General features: G+C 39.3%; 1 protein-coding gene across 6 annotated transcripts in view; it reads right to left on the bottom strand.

Moving 5' to 3' along the window:
* The window catches only part of UBR2 (ubiquitin protein ligase E3 component n-recognin 2), a 125816-nt gene extending 115964 nt beyond the window's left edge, over positions 1-9852 (bottom strand). For all 6 annotated transcript variants that reach the window (XM_046004495.1, XM_046004494.1, XM_046004497.1 and 3 more), the window contains exons 1-2: positions 8677-9852; positions 542-801 (exon numbers count right to left, since the gene is read on the bottom strand). In XM_046004495.1, the coding sequence (XP_045860451.1) occupies positions 542-801; positions 8677-8754 (338 nt within the window). In that variant the 5' untranslated portion in view covers positions 8755-9852. The remainder of the gene's footprint in view (positions 1-541; positions 802-8676) is intronic.
* Positions 9853-19124: the final 9272 nt, after the last annotated feature.

Here is a 19124-nt window from a genome sequence, read left to right as displayed (position 1 = left end):
AAAAAAAAAAAAAAAAAAGAAATCACCAGCTAGAAAACTATCAAGAAAAGCAAAGAAATGATTATTTTAACAGTCAGGGCAGCAGTTAAATACAGGGCAGAAGGAAAACATACTGTGGTTTTCTGGAATGCTGATGATGTTCTATTTCTTTTTCTTTTCTTTTTTTTTTAAGATTTTATTTATTTATTTGACAGACAGAGATCACAAGTAGGCAGAGAGGCAGGCGGGGGGGTGGGGAGGAAGAAGGCTCCCTGGTGAGCAAAGAGTCTAATGTGGGGCTCCATCCCAGGACCCTGAGATCATGACCTGCGCCAAAGGCAGAGGCTTAACCCACTGAGCCACCCAGACGCCCCGATGTTCTGTATCTTGACCTGGAAAATAATTACATGAATATTTGTTTCATGATTATTTAATAAGCCATACATATTTGTGCAGATTTTCTTAATATGTAGATGTTTCATAATATTAAAACAAAAACATAAAGGTTCAGGAAAAAAAGTAAAAATAAGAGCCTTTTAGAAAGAAAACTACAGTATTTTACCTGCAAGAGTATGTAGGCTCTCCTACTTTAAAAACACGACCACAAAGATGAGAAGGTTTGTTTGCTTGTTCAAGTTTTGGAAATCCAAATGCAGGATCTTCCCCACAAAGGTACCATTCCATTGGTCCCAACAAAACATGCTGTGCCAGCATGTCCTCCTTCTGTGGAAAAGGGTTGGGACCCCTGCAGTAGATTTTGGGTACATAGTGGGCTAAATGCTGGTACACTTCTCTAGTGAGGTCAGTTGCTTGCAGCCATTTCTTTAAAAAAGAAAAGAAAAGAAAAATTAGGTTTAAATAATGTCAAACTGCTAATCTGGATAAACCTACTATATACATTCCTTTAGTACAAAAACAGTGATTAAGATAATCACATAAATTATTTTGTTGACTTAACTCATAACCATGTTTTCTTTCCAAAAAGGGTAAAATTCATTTAGAACTTTATTGAAATGCCACTATTTAAGAATTCTACTTTACTTAAAGCAAAATGATCCCTCTCCTCAAAATTACTCTTGAAGCAACCTTCTGTAGGCAGTTATAGGAAAATGACCACAACAAATCATCATGTAAGACACAAACCATTATGCCCATCTGAATTCCATTCTAACGCTTTGCTCAAATGATATACTGATTGTGACTTGGGTTCTCACCTCAGTTTGCTAACAGGAAGAGTATGCAATGAACATGAACTGCCTTACACTATGCCTACTTACACTTCTCATTGATTAATAAATGATATACCAGTCTCTTATGAATAGGAATCTACGAGGGACTTTGTTCTATCAATTATGCCTTCTTTCCCTGATCAACTACTCTGTAAACCCTTTCCCCTCTGCTCTCCCTGCTCAAAAACAAAAGCTACTTTTCTGTCCCAAACTTTGATGTCCAACTACCTGTGATAATTAATCTCCTTTCAACTGAACTAGAGCTGAGGTTAATAAGATGACTTTTGGAAAGCTCCTAGGGATGGATACCTCATTGCCAGGGGAACATAGCATGTGATAAGAAGGTTGGAAATAATAGCCTCCACCCCCAACCTCAGGGAGGGGAGAGGTGCTCCCGGTTGAGCTAATCATTAACGGCCAAGGATTTACTAATTATGCTTACATAATGAAGCTTCCATAAAAATTTCTACGTTGGGTTCAAAGAGCTTCTGGAATGGTGAACCCAGAAGGGCTGGTGCACCCAGATTCGGCATGGAAGCTCTGCACCCCTTCCCACATACCTTGCTCTATGCATCTCTTCCATCTGCTGTTTCTGAGTTGTATCATTTTACAATAAACCGGTAATTTATTAAATAAACCATTTCCCTGACTTCTGTGAGCCAATCTAGCAAATTATTGAACCCGAAGAGGGGGTCATGGGAACCCTCAATTTGTAGCCAAGTCAGACAGAAGTTCTAGGTAACCTGAGGACCCACTGTTTGTGACTGGCATCTTAAGTGGTGAGGGGGTCAGTCTTGTGGGACTGTGCCCTTAATCTGTGGGATCTGATTCTAATTCCAGGTGTATGGCGTCTGAAGGGAATTAGAGAACTGCTTAGCATGGGGAAAAGTCTCACACATTCAGTGGCCTCAGGTATTGTTAAGTGTAGAAAGAAATAGAAGAAAATTTCTCTTGATTCAAACACCAACTCAATAGGTCTAAAATTGAACTTAAGATCTCCCCTACCCCTTCTCAAAAACCTATTTCCTCCACTTCCCTATTTTAGATACAAGCATCTACCTAAGTAACCACACTGACGTGAAGTGGGCCAGAAAAACCTGAAAATCTTCCATCATCCCCGTTAGTTTTGCCCTTGTACAGCCCATTTTCCAACCTCACTACCGAAGTGATTCTTGCAAAATGTCAATCTGATCGTGTCATTCCGCTTCCCCTTGCATTTAGGATCAAGTGAAGTCCCTGACATGATCTATAAGGTCCTCTGCCTCTGTCATACTTGTTTCCTCCTCCTGACCTGTAGTGCTCTTCTCTCTGCTTTACAGGTTATTTTCTACTCATTCTTCAGAACTCCCATGTTTCACATTCTCTAAGATGCCTGCTCAGCCCATTCCTCATTCCCATCACCCATTCCCAATTCCCCTAGGTCTAAAATAGAAACCAGCGTCAGCGGGCATTTAGTAAAATCTTTTACCGGAGTGACTATACACATGTTTATACTACTTACTAGCATACACATTGGTATTGCAGAAAGATGCTACTTGTGGCTTTAATGAAAGCAGAGATAATAGATCCAGGCCTGCAATCTCTAAAAACCAAACCAAATAAGCCCTAGATAAGGCATCCTTCAAACCACCTCCTTTCCTTTCCATTTTTACTTCCTTCTATCTTAAGTCTGTTCGCTGTATTGTCATCGATCCCCAACAATTCTGTCTGTATATTTGTCCCCCATACTGCTTTGTGTATTTGCCACTTATTTTGGCTCTAAACCAGGCAAAAATTTATAATCAGAATACATGAAAGGACTCACTTCTAAAAAGATGCAGTTAACAGAGCTGCTAAACATGCCCCATGTTTACCTATGGATTACAATCAAAGTTTACATTACATCCTTGTTTAAAGAGTTTACATTCTAGTAATGTCTAACACTGTAAGACAACAGTATAAGGTCTTCATTTTAACTCTTACTTGTACAGTCTTTACCCACTTCCTTCTTTCTAAAAATAAGTATATATAGAGAGAAATTTTAAATATTTCTGAGGTGGTATATATTAACTTTCTAGTCAACTTCATATTTTCATGCATACTAAACACGTAAAAATTTTGTTCGTATATTAAAGGACTGAACTGAAGCTTCTTAGGGAGCACAGTGAAAAAAGTTTTTATCCTGAAGAGAAACCATCTTTTTCAAATGTTACCAATTTAGTTGTTTGCTTTATGCAAGGAGGAAAGATTAAACTACTCTTAAGACAACAACACTTCTTCGGAGATAATCCTGCAGGATTAAGGATTATCTCTCTTTAGAGAAGTGACTTGCAATCAAAATTACACACAAATTCAGCGATTATAAAAGGATGAGTTAAAAAAAAGTAGTCAATAGTAAAAGGCAAAGAGTCATCAACCAATAAGCAACCTAAAATCTATTTCTCTGGGCTAAAAAATACCTGTTGGCCATATCTAAGGATAAATGCCCAGTTTTTCACCATTGTCAGAAACCCTATTTCAAAATCTGAATGAAGATAGTAAAATTATCCTAAGTAACTTCTTTCCGGACAAAAAAGCTTTAAGATTCAAAGAATTCACTCCTATGATGCTAAAAAGTTATACTTCAGGCAATGTTAATTTACAGCACATTTAAAGGTTTTATTTTAACAATTTTTGTTTTTTTATAGCTTATGTTCCCATTTTTCTTAAAACCACTTTTGCAGCATTTTCATCCAGGGAGAATAAAAGGTGATGATTTCTAAAAGAAATTATATGTTTTGTGGCTCCAACAACACTGACAGGTCAAATCTGTTCATAATCTTTTTTTTTTTTAAGTAGACTCCATGCCCAACATGGGACTTGAACTCATGACCTTGAGATTAAGACCTATACGCTCTACCAAAGGAGCCAGCAAGGTACACCCTGTTCATAGATTCCTTAAACAAAAAATTCAGAAACTAATATCAACTTTTGGTTAAGAAAAATAATCAGCACTCTTATATGAAATATTTTATATATTATAATATTAACTACATAACTATAATGTAATAGTTATATATTTATACTGTATCACTGTAACACTTATATACTGTTATATATAAAATAGTATATTACTGTATATAATATCTGCTGGTAATATATCACATATTAGTAAAGCATTTCAGCCTGGATACTGTTTATAATATATTATAAATTACTAAGAAGATATAAATATCTGGTTTAAAAAAACACAGGCATATGCTTCAAATTTAAAATCACCTAACAGATTTGAGATCTAAAACGGGCATTTCAAACTTCTTTAAATTTAAGCAACATAAAAAGCAAAGTACCTTTACATGAAAATTCTATACCAGAAATAATGAATTAGTGACTGGCAACAGTATAGATTTAAAAAAATTGTAAAGAGAAACTGAGCAGGAGGAAAAAAATTTTTGGCCACCTTTCACAATAATGGCTCATATTTCTCCAAAGAATAAAATCAACAGCTTTTCCTCTCCTCACTACATAAGCTAACAGTAACTGTTTCTTTTACAGGAAAAACTACTGATTTCTAACTTGGTTGCATGTTAATATTTCAGACACTTGTGGCTGTCACACCAATGTGCACAACGAAGTAACAAGCACTATCTTATTAGAAGTCCTCCATAAGGGAAGTAAAGAAACTGTCAACTCATTCCACTAAAGTAAACATGTTATGACAATGTTTCCAGGAGCTTTCCTTTTTTGAATGCTAAATTTAAGCTTTGGGATAGAGAGCAAGTACGATAAACACAAAAATGAAAGAATCCCTAGAGGTTAGCCTTTTATTACAGTATCTAATTATTATTCTATACCCAATTAAAACTGCATCCTTCAACCACATTTGATTTATTTTCAAACAAGAACCACCAACATGTAAGTTAATTACAAAACAATAATCACTAGTGCTGAAATGAAAATTTTAAGATTAAGAAAAATTTAAACAAATCATAGAGTTCCAGAAATGAAGCATTCACAAATCAAAATATAGAAACTCAATAATAAAAGAAAAAAAATCAAATTTAAAAGTAAGCAAAAGACCTGAATTGACACTTCTAAAGATGTATAGTCAATAAGATCATGAAAAGATGTTCAGCGTCAACAGTCATGAGGGAAATACAAATCAAAACTACAATGAGATACCACTTTACACTCAACAGAATGTCTATAATCAAAAAGATAATAGGGTTGGAAAGGATACAGAGAAATTCACTAGAACCCTAGCATACTGCTGGTTAAAGTGTAAAATGATGCAGTCACTTTGAAGAACAGCTGAGTGGTTCCCCAAGACATTAAGCATAAAACTACCATAGAACCCAGCAATTCTATACCCGGGTATATATGCCCAAGAGAAATTAAAATGTATGTTCCCACAAAAACAAACAAAAGTGTTCACAGCAGCATAATTCCTAATATCCAAAAAGTGTTAACAACCCAAATGTCCATCAACTGATGAATGGATAAATAAAATACGGTATAGTCATATAATGAACTATCATTTGGCAATAAAAAATGAGATATTGATATATGCTATAAGGATGAACCTTGTAAACATTTGCTAAGTGAAAGAAACAAGTCAAAAAGACAACATATTGTTATACTTCCATCTATATGAAATTTCCAGAATAGGGGCGCCTCTGCCTTCGGCTCAGGTCGTGATCCCAGGGTCCTGGGATAGAGCCCCACATCGGGCTCTCTGCTCAGCGGGGAGCCTGCTTCTCCCCTCTCTCTCTGCCTGTTCCTCTGCCTACTTGTGATCTCTCTCTGTCAAATAAATAAATAAAATCTTAAAAAAAATTTTTTTTTCAGAATAAGCAAATCGATGGCGGCAGAAAATAGATAAGTAGTTTAGTTCAGAGTTTAGAGGAAAACAGAAGTGACTACTGATAGGTATAGGATTTCTTTTTTGGGATGACGAAAATGTTCTAAAATTGTGGTGAACGTTGCACAACTGTGAATACACTAAAAACACACTAAATTGAATTTATATATCTGAATTATGTATAAAACCGTCAAAATTTTAAAAAGCAAAAAGTATCCAATATAGACATAAAACTCGACATAAAACTTCTATAATGAATATGTATTTTAGGTTTGGGGAAAAACAATATACGTACTTCTTAAGTCACAATCATCCACTAGTACACATGATGATAAAATCTGTGAAGTAAAAAATGTAGAAGCGCTGGGAAAGTCGTATTGTTGTGCAATCAATTCTACCAAGAAAAGGAGAAAACTGAGAAGAGAGGGCCACTTTAAGATAATTGATAAGCTTACGACTATCAAAGAGAGTGCTTAAAGGCTTTTATTTGTGAGGAATGCTTGTCAGGATACATAAAATCACAAAAGTCCTTCCTCCTCATAATAGAAATTTAAAAAGCAGTGTCTAAATAAAGTGTGGGAAAAGCCTATTAAGTAATTTTAAATGGATGTGATCCCACAAATTACCAGTAACAAAGGTCTAAAGGCTGCAATTACTGCTTTGTTTACTCTAAAATTTACTTTTAACTTGAGAAAACTATTAATTCATTTCAATCTGTGATATAGAGCTGTGCTGTAGCCCAAGCTGAAAGAACAGCTGTAAGTGTTATGTCATTTTAACTAAATACAGACAATGTATCTCTCACAAAGTTAAGGCCAGGTTACACAGCTGGAAGAGCCTTGTATTTAAATATTAGTGTGCATATTCTTTGAGGACTTCTGTTGGTCTTTAGACTAAATACTTTTTTCGTATTATTGTTCAGAAAGCCATTTAAAAGTAAACAGAACAAAAGTAAAACGTGGCTCAGATTGTGATCTTCACAAACTCAATAAATTTTTATTGCTTTTCCCTTAATTTCTCCCTCTGCATCTGCCTGAGAATTTCCCAGCACAAGAATTATTGCACTGCCCTCTAACACCGTTTATAACTGGTCTTCACAGGAACTTCAACAAGTTGGTCAAACTCCCAATCACTTGAGAGCTTGCACTTTCAGAACTGCAAAAATAAAGCACACAGCCTGTATCACTGGGCCAACACACACATAATTTGGTGCGTGTAAAAACAACACTTTGAGGTAGACAACAGATTAAAGTATCAATATGGATATTGACACAGTGACAGATTGGGAATAGCTGTCATTCTGACCATTTTACTGTTTACTTGTAACACTTTTTCTTTTTTCACATCTCTTAGAAAAGGGATGAAAATCCTCAGGTTGTTGCAATATTAAGTAGAAAGTATATGAAAACAGACCTACACTAAACAAGTTGGTTTCAAAAAAATAAAATCCAAGAGTCATCATTCAACAACATATTAAACTCTTCACCTCTACTCCTGTCAACTGCTTCCACTCTGCCTCTAGTGTCTTCATCAAGTCACAGAAAGAACGCCTCACTGACCAACAGCTCCAAAGGGCCCCACTAAAATTTTGTTCCTAACATTACAGTTGACAAGTGTTCAAAGGTCCCTCCCTCCCCAGAAACTAAGCTTCTTAAATCGGAGACCTTAGAGGTGAGGCCTAGGTTGTTTTGGTCTATATAACCATCCTGGACAATTTGTTCTAATGGTGTTCCCTGTCCTTCTTGAGCAAAGATGCCATCAAGTTTATTAAAGTAATCATTTTACAACTCTGCTACTTACAAGAGCATATTCATAATACACTTTCGTTACAATACTGGTTTTGAATGTTTAAGTTTGGGATTTAACTGCTCCCACTAGGCTGTGACCAAAACTCACTTTATTGGTTTGTATTTGTTGAAAGCTGCTCTCTCAAAGTTACATAACAATTCTTTCCACCCAACTAACCCCAGCTCCTAAAAAATTATTTTCTTACTCTCCCAGCCTCCACTACTGCTTTCTCACACTCAGTAAACACGCCCAGACACTACTTTCCGCACGTTCATCAACGCTGTCGACTGACCAAACCGGTGCAAAAATGCACTGAACAGGGGATGAAGGGAGAACAGCGCCGTTTGCATCCTCTGGTGCCCAGGACAATCCCAGAACAAAGTAGGAACCCGTTTCGGGTAGCATGTTTCGGTGGAGGAGGCAATGCTCCGCTAATCTGCGGAAAAGGAATTAGGCAGATGAAGTAGGACGATTATACCCCCAAACCAGGAAGCGTCTCCCCTTCCCTCTTCCAGGAGCTAGCAAAAAGAGCAAAGGCCCTCGTGCTGGGGACCTAATGAGAGGGTGGGGGCAAAAAAGGAATAGTGGAGGAATAGCTGTCTGTTCTCCTAGGCAGAAAGGGAACGCAAAGGTGGCTGGCGCCCAGCACGGCTCTGCAGCCTATTAGAAGATAAAGGAAGCAAGGAGCGGGGCAGGCACGGTGGCCTCCCCGGGCCGTTACCCACAAGGCGAGGACAGAGAGCCCGGCGAGGTCGTAGCCCCAAGTCAGGGCAGGGCTGCTCCAAGATTTCCAGGAGTCGGTTCCTCCCCCGGGGCGCGGCCTCCGAGGGCCGAAAGTCCCCGCTCGGTCCCGGCACTCACCCCTGCAATCTCCTCAGCCGAACATTCCAGCAAACTCCGGTCGATAGCCTGCACCTCGGGCTCCAGCTCCGACGCCATCTTCCCTCCTCCTCCTCACCAGCGCTGACGCCGCTACCGCCGTCCCGAGGGCCGCGGCCTCACCACAGCGCTGGCTGCCGAGACTGCCACCCGTGCCCGAGGCAGTCAGTCCGGAGTCGTCCAGACGGCCGCGCTGGGGAAGAAGGAGAGTAGTCTGAGGTAAGCCGGACAGAAGGAAAAGCGGCCTCCTGCGCTCCCTCCGGGCTCGGCGCCCAAAAGTCAAGTCACTGCCTCGTCCTGGCCCCGGAGAAGGACACAGAGAACCCAGAACCTGGCACTCTCGCTAGCTTCTACCGCGTCCGGCACCGGGAAAGGGGCAACAACACCCAAAAGAGGAAGCAGAGTATTCTGGGAACTGTAGTCCTCCGCCACACGACCGGGAAACAGGTGGAGCCCTTATAGGGCGCCCCACGAAGGCATTTTGGGAGTTGTAGTCCATCTTTTAACCAGAACATAGGCAAATGACAGCTAAGCGGGCGGGGCTTTCCTGTACCACTAGAATCCTGGGAAGAGACTGGCGGAAAGAAGCCCTCACCTGGGAAGAAGCTGAAGAGCAAGACATTGTGGGAACTGTAGTTTTATACCCTCAGTCTATTTGTTCCTGTTTGTAACTGCAGATCCTGGAACGGTGCCTGCACGTGGCAATCGCTCAAGTACTTTTCAAAGCCTGACAGATAATCGTGGAAAGAATGGAAGAATCACATTCTATTCCTATAGTTCTATGGCCCTGTCATTCATCATGCCCTCATCTTTCAGACTGTAACTGAGGCGGACATTACCCAGATTCTTTGAGGGTTTGAAACATACTTAAACACTAGGCAAGAAAACATTTCCAAGTAATTTAGTTATGGGCACTTATCTCAAAGTTTATTATAAATGTTGCTGTAAAGGGAAAGTAGCCTGTAAGCCAAATCTATCAAGATTTACTCTTGATAGGGACATTTTATAAAAATAGATTAGGAACAAAAGAAAATTAGGTTAGAGGTAATTAGGGTCTTGACTGACAGGTGAATGGGTTTCTTAGAACAAGTCTTCAGTTCTTTTAGAGTTTATCAGAAAATTGCTTACACATTTTATCAAGCATGCTAGTTAATTCCGAGAAAGAGATTGTGAATTAAGGGGGTTGGGGGGGGGGGGGAATCTGACCCAATCCAGGCCTGGGAAATGTTTTTGTTTTTATTGTTTTAATAATAATATTAACCAAGTGTCTTTTTGTTTTTGCTTTTTTGATTAAGAAATAAAAATTACCTATAGGGGCGCCTGGGTGGCTCAGTGGGTTAAAGCCTCTGCCTTCCACTCAGGTCATGATCCCAGGGTCCTGGGATCGAGTCCCACATCCGGCTCTCGGCACAGTAGGGAGCCTGCTTCCTCCTCTCTCTGCCTGCCTCTCTGCCTACTTGTGATCTCTGTCTGTCAAATAAATAAAAATCTTAAAAAAAAATTTTTTAATTACCTATAATATCATAGTTCAAATAAGTCCTGCTATCGCTTTTGAAAATAAAAGATTAGAAATTCAAACTTAATAGGAATATACTTTTCAAGATTTTATTTATTTGAGAGAGAGCAAAAGAGCAGGAAAAAGCACACATGAGCAGGGGGGAGGGGCAGAGGGAGAAGAGGAAGCAGGCTCTTCACTGAGCAGGGAGTCAGACTTGGGGCTCCATCCCAGGACCCCAAGATCATGACCTGAGCCAAGGCAGATGCTTAAATGATTGAGCCACCCAGGTGCCCTGGTAGGAATATTTTATTTGTTTCTCTATTTATTTTTAAAGTAAGGGCTATGCCCAACATGGGGATTGAACTCACAACCCCAAGATCAAAAGTCATATGTTCCACCAACTGAGTCAGCCAGGTGCCCATGTAGAAATATTTTGAAAGGAAAAATGAGGGGTGCCTGGGTGACTCAGTTGGTTAATCGTCTGTCTTCGGCTTAGGTCATGATCCCAGCATCCTGGGATCGAGTCCTTCCTTAGGCTCCCTGCTCAGTGGGGAGTCGGCTTCTCCCTCCATCTCTCTCTGTCCCCCTCTCCCGGTTGTGTGTGCATGCTTTCTCTCTGTCTCAAATACATAAATAAAATCATTAAAAAATGTTTTATTTTATTTTATTTTTTTTAAAGATTTTATTTATTTATTTGACAGAGAGAGAGGTCACAAGTAGGCAGAGAGGCAGGCAGAGAGAGAGGAGGAAGCAGGCTCCCTGCAGAGCAGAGAGCCCGATGCGGGGCTGGATCCCAGGACCCTGAGACCATGACCTGAGCCGAAGGCAGCGGCTTAATCCACTGAGCCACCCAGGCGCCCCTCATTAAAAAATTTTTTAAAAGAAAAATTAAAACTACTCCACTTACTCCCAGTCCCTCCTCCCCAAAGAAAATCATTTTTAATACTTTCTTATGATTTGGTCTAGAAAAAATATACACATATATCTGGATAGTTATCTAGAATGAATTATCTTGAAATGTTGTTCTCTATGTTACTTTCTTTTTTACCCAATTTCCTTGACTGTTAATCTACCTAGTCAGAGTCAAGCTGGAGGAAAACTGGGAATGTTACAACCTGGAAGCAAAGGTAGTGCCTCTTTAAGGATCCTATCATAGAATTAAAGCCATTTAAATAGATTACAAAGGAAATGTCTGCTGTTAACATTATTTCCTTCCTTCTATTACTTTTAGATTGATTTTAACATTTTTTCTTAATTCTTGAGTTGGGTGTTTTTTATTAATATTTCTTTTTGTTTCAATATATACATTTAAGGCAGTGGTTCTCAAACTTAAGCATGCATCAGAATCACCTGGAGGTCTTGATAAAATCAGATTTCTAGATCCCACCTTCAAAATTTCTAATTCAATAGGCTTTGGGTGGAGACAGAAAATTGCATTTCTGTCAAGTTCCTGGGTCATCCTGCTGGCCTGGGGATCAATTTTAGAATCAAAAGATTTATTAAGGCAATACATTTCCACATCTACTGCTTTGACTGCATTACACCCATTTTGGTATGTAGTGATTTCATTATCATCCATTGCTAAATATTTTCTGATTTTATTATGATGTCTTCTTTGACCCATATAGTATAGGTTAAATTTTTCAAATATGTGTGGTATTGTTATCGTTTGTTACTGCTTTCTCATTGTATCATATTGTGGGGAGAGAACATGGTCTATATGATGTACATTTTGTAGTATAAAATGACATTTGGTTTGCAGACTAGAGTATATGGCCAACATATTCTTCAAAGCCATTATTTTTTCAAATATTACCTTCAAATATTTCTTCAAATATTGCCATTCTATTTTCTCCTTCTGGGACTTCTTTCTGACTCCCTTTTCTATTCTTTATTAATCTTTTTCATTCTTCCATACTTTTTAAAAAATTTTATTTACTTATTTGACAGACTGAGATCACAAGTAGGCAGAGAGGCAGGCAGAGAGAGAGGAGGGGAAGCAGGCTCCCTGCTGAGGAGAGAGTCTGAAGCGGGGCTCAAGCCCAGGACCCTGGGATCATGACCTGAGCTGAAGGCAGAGGCTTTAACCCACTGAGCCACCCAGGCGCCCTACTCTTCCATACTTTTAACTATCTATGCTGCTTTCTGGATGTATCTTCTAGTATGCAAACTCTCTCGTCAGCTGTGTCTAATCTGATATTGAACAATCTGCTAAGTTATTTTCAGTGATTTCCTTTGTCATTCCTAGAAATCATATTTAATTCATTTCAAAGATTCTTGTTCTTCTTTCATAATGTCATGTTACTTATGTATGGTTCTAAATATTTTTATATCTCTCATACTTTTAAATAGGCATATTCAGTATTCATTAGATTGTTGTAGTTATGAAGATCTTGGGAATCTAATCTTACTTTGTGTGTTTATGTGTTAATCACTTAAATGATTGTTTCCTTTCCTCTTTGTAATTATGAATTTTGAGATCATCTTAATTAATTAGCCATGAGAAACTTGAGAGGCCTCTGTTGAGAGCATGTACTTTCAAAGTGGTTTTGCATTTGCCTCTGCAAAGTCAAGCATTCTAGAAGCATCATAAACTCAGGACTAGGCCCTCTGGGAGTATCATATACATAGAGACCAATTTTTATGTCAGTTTCTTGTTTTGGGGTTCCTTAATAATATAAATTCAATTATGTGACATTGTCCCTGTTTGTAAATTCTTTTTTTTTTTTTAAGATTTTTTTTTTTTTATTTACTTGACAGAAAGAGATCACAAGTAGGCAGAGAGGCAGGCAGAGAGAGAGAGGGAAGCAGGCTCCCCGCTGAGCAGAGAGCCCGATGCAGGACTCGATCCCAGGACCCTGAGATCATGACCTGAACCGAAGGCAGCGGCTTAACCCACTGAGCCACCCAGGCGCCCCCCTGTTTGTAAATTCTTAAGGGAGAATACTTTTTCCTTCTCAGAGTCAAGGTTAAAATCTTTCTTGTCATTTCCCTCTTCAGGTCAGTGTGTGTTTTTCTAGCCTATGTTTTCACTGATGTTACTTTCCTTTGAAAGCCATGACTTTATGTAGGGATCACAGTTTCAATTAGTGTTTCTTGGATCCAAGGTCTTGTCTTATGTTCCCATGTGGACATTTAAAACAGCCGGTTAGACAGGACATATTGAATACTCATAGTAGCGAAAGGTAGGAGGTGGGGAAGAGGCTAGGGAATGGCAACATCAAAATTTTAGAAGATGGGAAGCAAATAGATGAGAAATAACTGACTTAGCAATTAGAGAATGCTGAGGCCTAAGTTAGCAGCAAGAAAACCCAGAATCAAGTGAATTCTTGTACAGAACTCTGAAAGACTTAGAAATTTGAAGCAATATGTTACTCTGAGAGTGGGTGAAGATGATCTTAAAAGCAAGAATATTGTTTGAAAGTCTGTATGGGGGCGCCTGGGTCGCTCAGTGGGTTAAGCCTCTGTTTTTGACTCAGGTCATGATCCCAGCATCCTGGGATTGAGCCCACACCAGACTTTCTGCTCAGCAGGGAGCCTGCTCCCACCCCCTCAAACCCCAGCCCGCCACCTGCCTCTATGCCTACATGTGATCTCTGTCTGTCAAATAAATAAATAGATCTTAAAAAAAAAAAAAAAAAGAAAGTCTGTATAGCAAGAAGTTAGATCACCCCATCTTCCACCCTGGAAGAAGACTGGAGGCTTTTCCTCTAGAGAGGCTGCTCCTGAGATCTTTGGATTGTGAGACACCAGGCACAGCTAAGGACAGTAATACTGTACTAAATACTGGGGCATTAATTCAAAATCTCTCCACTGAACAGGCTTCCTCCAGTGCATTTCCCCCCACTTGACTCTGAGAACATCAGTGACCAGCTTATAACTTCCAGGCAGGAGTTTGAGAAAGTCTTCTGCAGAGAAACTGACCAACCCAAAAGAAAGAAAATCTATCAGAGGAGTGGAACCCTATATTACACGGCTCGGGCTGCCATAACAAAATACTACCAACTGGGTGGCTTAAATAACAGAAATTTATTTTCTCATGGTTTTGGACTTTCATAATATCAGAAACAAAGAGAGAATCCTACAAATTTCCAGAAAGAGAAAACAAAAAGGCAACAGAATCAGAACGACACTAACCTTTAAAATACTCAGAGCAAAAATTGAATAACAGGAGTTCTAGAAAGAACAACAACAAAAATGGATGAGTATAAATTATCAAGAAAATTTTTCAAGAAAACTTGCAAGAACTGAAATTTACGAGATTCTAGACTGAATAAGCCCATCCAGTACCCAGAACAATTGCTTTAAATATAGCAATGCTGGGGTGCCTGGCTAGCTCAGTTGGAAGAACATGTGACTCTTGATCTTAGGGTTGTTGCTTCAAGCTCCACATTAGGTATAGAGATTACTTAAAAACAAGATATTTTAAATTAATAAATTAATATAGCAACATCATGACAAATCATAAGGACCTTTTAGAACATGAGGAACAAAGAAAAATCCTACCAACTTCCAGAAAGAGACAACACAAAGGCAACAGAATCAGAATGGAACACATCTTTAAAATAAGCATTTACAATCATATTTATTATATTTTTATCCAACATTTCTAGGTATTTGTCTTGGAAGTGGTGGTTATTGAGGTGATAAAGTTTGTCATATTTTCAGAATTGCTAAAATGTGGGTTGAATGAAGGCAAGGACCCTGTTTTTATGCATGTATCCATGTTTCTAGAAGAGTGTTTGGAACATACTAGATGCTCAATAAATATTTACCAGATGAATGAGTAAACCACAAATCCATATTGATCTTTTTTAAAGATCTATTTGTTTGTTTGTTTGTTTAATATATAGAAAGAAAATGTGCAAATCAGGGAGGAGCCAATGGGAGAGAGAAGGAGAGCAGACTCTTGACTGAGAACAGAGCCTGACGTGGGGCTCGATCTCATGATCCTGAGATCTTGACCTGAGCCAAAATCAACAGTCAGACGCTCAACTGAGTCACCCAGGCGCTCCTTCATGTTGTTTTTTTAAACCTTATATTGCTTCATGATTTTTCATAGCTACATAGTATTCCATGATATGAATGCATCATAATGTATTTAGCCTTACTGATAAACTCATTGGCTTTTTTCAGTGTTTCATGTAATTAAAATAATAATGAAATTTCTTCTTCATATAGATTGGCAAACTCTTTTTAAGGATAGACAGGTCAGGGAGGCATATGTGAGTTGGGGGTGTGGATAAGAATTGAGTTTAGCCCTGGGGCGCCTGAGTGGCTCAGTGGGTTAAGCCGCTGCCTTCGGCTCAGGTCATGATCCTGAGATCGAGCCCCGCCTGCATCGGGCTCTTTGCTCAGTGGGGAGCCTGCTTCTCTCTTTCTCTCTCTGCCTGCCTCTCTGCCTACTTGTTATCTTTCTCTTTCAAATAAATAAATAAAATCTTAAAAAAAAAAAAGAATTGAGTTGAGACCTAAGTGAAAAGAATTACTCATGTTAGGATCCGAGACAAGAGCATTCTAGACAAAGGATGTGGCAAATGCAAAGGCCCTCAGGCTGAAACAAACTTGAAATGAATCAAGAACAATATGAAAGCTATGACTTTATTGTAGAAAGTTTTCAAATGGGGTGCCTGTGTGGCTGAGTCAGTTGAGCATCTGACTCTTGATTTCAGGTCAGGTCGTGATTTCAGGGTTATGGGGTCAAGCCCTGTGTAGGGCTCTGCATTGGATGTGGGGCCTGCTTGGGATTCTCTCTTGCCCTCTCTCTTTGCCCATCCCACCCCAAAAAATGTATTTTAAAGGTTTTCAGATAAATAAATGCTGTGCTTACTAGTGATTGGAACAGGTATATTATTCTTATTTACTAAAACCCTTTCAGATGTTACTTTACTTTCATTTCATTAAATGAAATGAAAAGTTACTTTACTTTCATTTAAGACATGATGAAACTTAGGCTTATATAGATAAGTAACTTACTCAAAGTCACTGTGATAGATTGATTGCAATTTTTTTTTAGATTTCATTTATTTATTTGAGAGTGCAAGAGAGAAAGCGAGAGAGAGTACAAGCAGGGTGAAGGACAGAGGGAGAAGCAGACTCCCTGCTGAGCAGGGAGCCCAACCTGGGACTCGATCCTGGTACGCTGGGATCATGACCTGAACTGAAGACAGATGCTTAACGAACTGAGCCACCCAGGCACCCTTGATTGCAGTTTTATGGACCTAATTAATGCCCCCCACTATACTACTTCCACTACAATGTGACTCTGTCAGTCTTTGAGTCTATTTTCCTATCCTTTGAAACTGGGATGACCTTGTGACTTGCTTTAGTAAATAGAATGCAATGAAAATGATGGTATGCCAGTTCCAAGCCTAGATCCCCAGATGTGATCTCGCACATTGCAACCCTCTTTCTTGGACCTCTGCTTTCCCCATGGCAACAAAGTTGGGCTGGCCTGCTGGAGGATGAGACCACGTGGAAGAGAACAGTGGTACACAGGTTAGCAGCTAGCCAACTCCTAGAAGCAGAGTCACCTTGCTGACCTGTAGGTGACTGCAAGCATGTGAAGGAGTCCAGGGAAACCAAGGTGCCCTCATCTTTTCTGTATCTGTTGTCCCTGATGTAAATGATGTCTTGGGAACGGAACATTAGGAGCCTTGTTGTTTTCTGCTCCCTAAAGGCAGCTTATCAAGACCTTTTTTTTCCAGATGTGGCAAGGATTATCACATGGCATACCATGAGAAAAAATTGTTCAGCTAGCACATTTCATCCCTCCCCAATTATTTCTGTCCATTGAGTGTGGAGAGATGTGACAAAGACTTTGCCCTCGACCTACCTCTAGTCAGGCTCCTCTGAGTCCTGTTTTTAGCTAGCCCTTGGGATCTGTCCTTGCCCTGCTTATTCGAGTTTAGCAAAAATTCTGCTGAGTCAGTTTGGCAAGAATCTCCCACCTTTGGTCTGATTGACTTGATATTTAATCAAATTCCTCATCCCTCATCCTTGATATTTTATAACCCTAGCCCGCCTTCAGCAGGAATCTGGTTGAGTTGGGCTAGCAAGAATCCTGCTAGCTTTGATGTTTCCGCTTAACAATCGTCCACCCTGTGAGCCCATCCTGCTCCTTGGCTATAAATCTCTATTTGTTTTCGTTGTATTCTGAACCTGATCTTTCTCCTTGACCACAAAACCCTATTGTGTAGTAGCCTCTTTGAATAAAGTCTTCTTTATCATCTTTAAACAAGTATCATGAGATTTTTTTTTTCTTGACAGGTACAATATACTCTTTAAGGTGTATAAATGATTATACTTGGTCACTGTGTCAGTGAAAGAAAGGATCTCTATCCACCTGGCTTTGCAAAGGCATTAGTAAGCCAATGACACCCAACCCCAAAAGCACAAAGGCTTAAGGCTGCTAGGAAGGGCACTAATCTACTGGCCTCTCTGAAACCATCATTCACAAGTTTAGTTGCTGCAGGAAATGCTGTGGATTGGTTTGCCAGCCAGTTTCATCAGGGGTATGCTTTAACATTCTACAAAGTGTGGTAAGCTAAACACTACATTTCCCACCTTCCTTTGCAATAAGGGCTCTAAGACAAATCAGTTATATGTGCTCTGGTGAGATTTAGAAGTTGGAAGTGAGTTGGAGGCTGTCTTTCTGTTTCTATGGCTATTACAGATATCAAGCATGATCATGGAGATGTTGAGTTATCTACACCATCTGTAGATTACACACTATAGTTTCTAAAATATTAAGAGGCCATTACTGTGGCAGTAAATTTAGCAGTTCCAGGATCACTCTCCCAGATGCTCATTCTAAAATTGCACCCCTGTGAGCATTTCCTTTCTTGTATCAAATACCTACTTTCTTAAAAAAAACCCTGCATAGCAATTTCAATGCTTTGCAACTCGACCTTCATTGATGGTTATTCTGATGGTTAATTTTAGGTGTTAATTTGGTTGAGTTATGGTGCCCAGTTGTTTGGTCAAACACTAGTGTAGATATTGCCGTGGAAGTATCCTGCAGATGTGATGAACAATTACAATCAGTTGACTTTAAGTAACAACGATTACTCTTTTTTTTTTTAAAGATTTTTTATTTATTTATTTGACAGAGAGAGATCACAAGTAGGCAGAGAAGCAGGCAGAGAGAGAGGAGGAAGCAGGTTCCCTGCTGAGCAGAGAGCCCAATGCGGACCCGATCCCAGGACCCTGAGATCATGACCTGAGCCGAAGGCAGCGGCTTAACCCACATAATGTGGGTGGACTCCACCCAGTCAATTGAAAGCCTTAAAACAAAAACTAAGGTTTCCTGGAGAAAAAGGCATTGCTTCAAACTGTAACAGAGATCTTATTTGAGTTTCTAGCCTGTTGGCCTGCCCCACATTTTCCAGACTTGCCAGCCCTCTTGATCGTGAGGGCCAGTTCCTTAAAATAAATCTGTCTCTGTACATATAAATTGGTTCTGTTTCTCTGGAGAATCCTCATTGATACCGTTACTAATTAGTAAATACACATTTACTTTGTTGTTGGGCTCCTTTAATTAATTGTATGGTTTTTGCATTTTGTAATAAAATTTTTCTAATTAAAAATTCATTTTTAATAGGTAATATTATCACACAACCTGCGATTTTAAAAGTATGAAAGGGTATAGTAGTGAAAAGTAAGTCACACTCCTACCCTTTGCATTAGCCATCAAGTTCTCTCTCCTGGAGACAACTAATATTACCTTTTTTTTTTTTTGGTGTGTCCTTCTAGAGTTTCTTTTCTTTCTTTTTTTTTTTTTTAAGATTTTATTTATTTATTTGACAGACAAAGATCACAAGAGGGCAGACAGGTAGACAGAGAGAGAGGGGGAAGGAGGCTCCCCACTGAGGAGAGGGCCTAATGCGGGGCTTGATCCCAGGACCCTGAGACTATGACCTGAGCCAAGGAC

This window comes from Meles meles, chromosome 5 (assembly GCF_922984935.1).
Source record: "Meles meles chromosome 5, mMelMel3.1 paternal haplotype, whole genome shotgun sequence".
NCBI classification, from domain to species: domain Eukaryota; kingdom Metazoa; phylum Chordata; class Mammalia; order Carnivora; family Mustelidae; genus Meles; species Meles meles.
The sequence above is the reverse complement of the archived record's forward strand: the minus strand, read 5'-3'. Positions and strand labels throughout refer to the sequence as shown.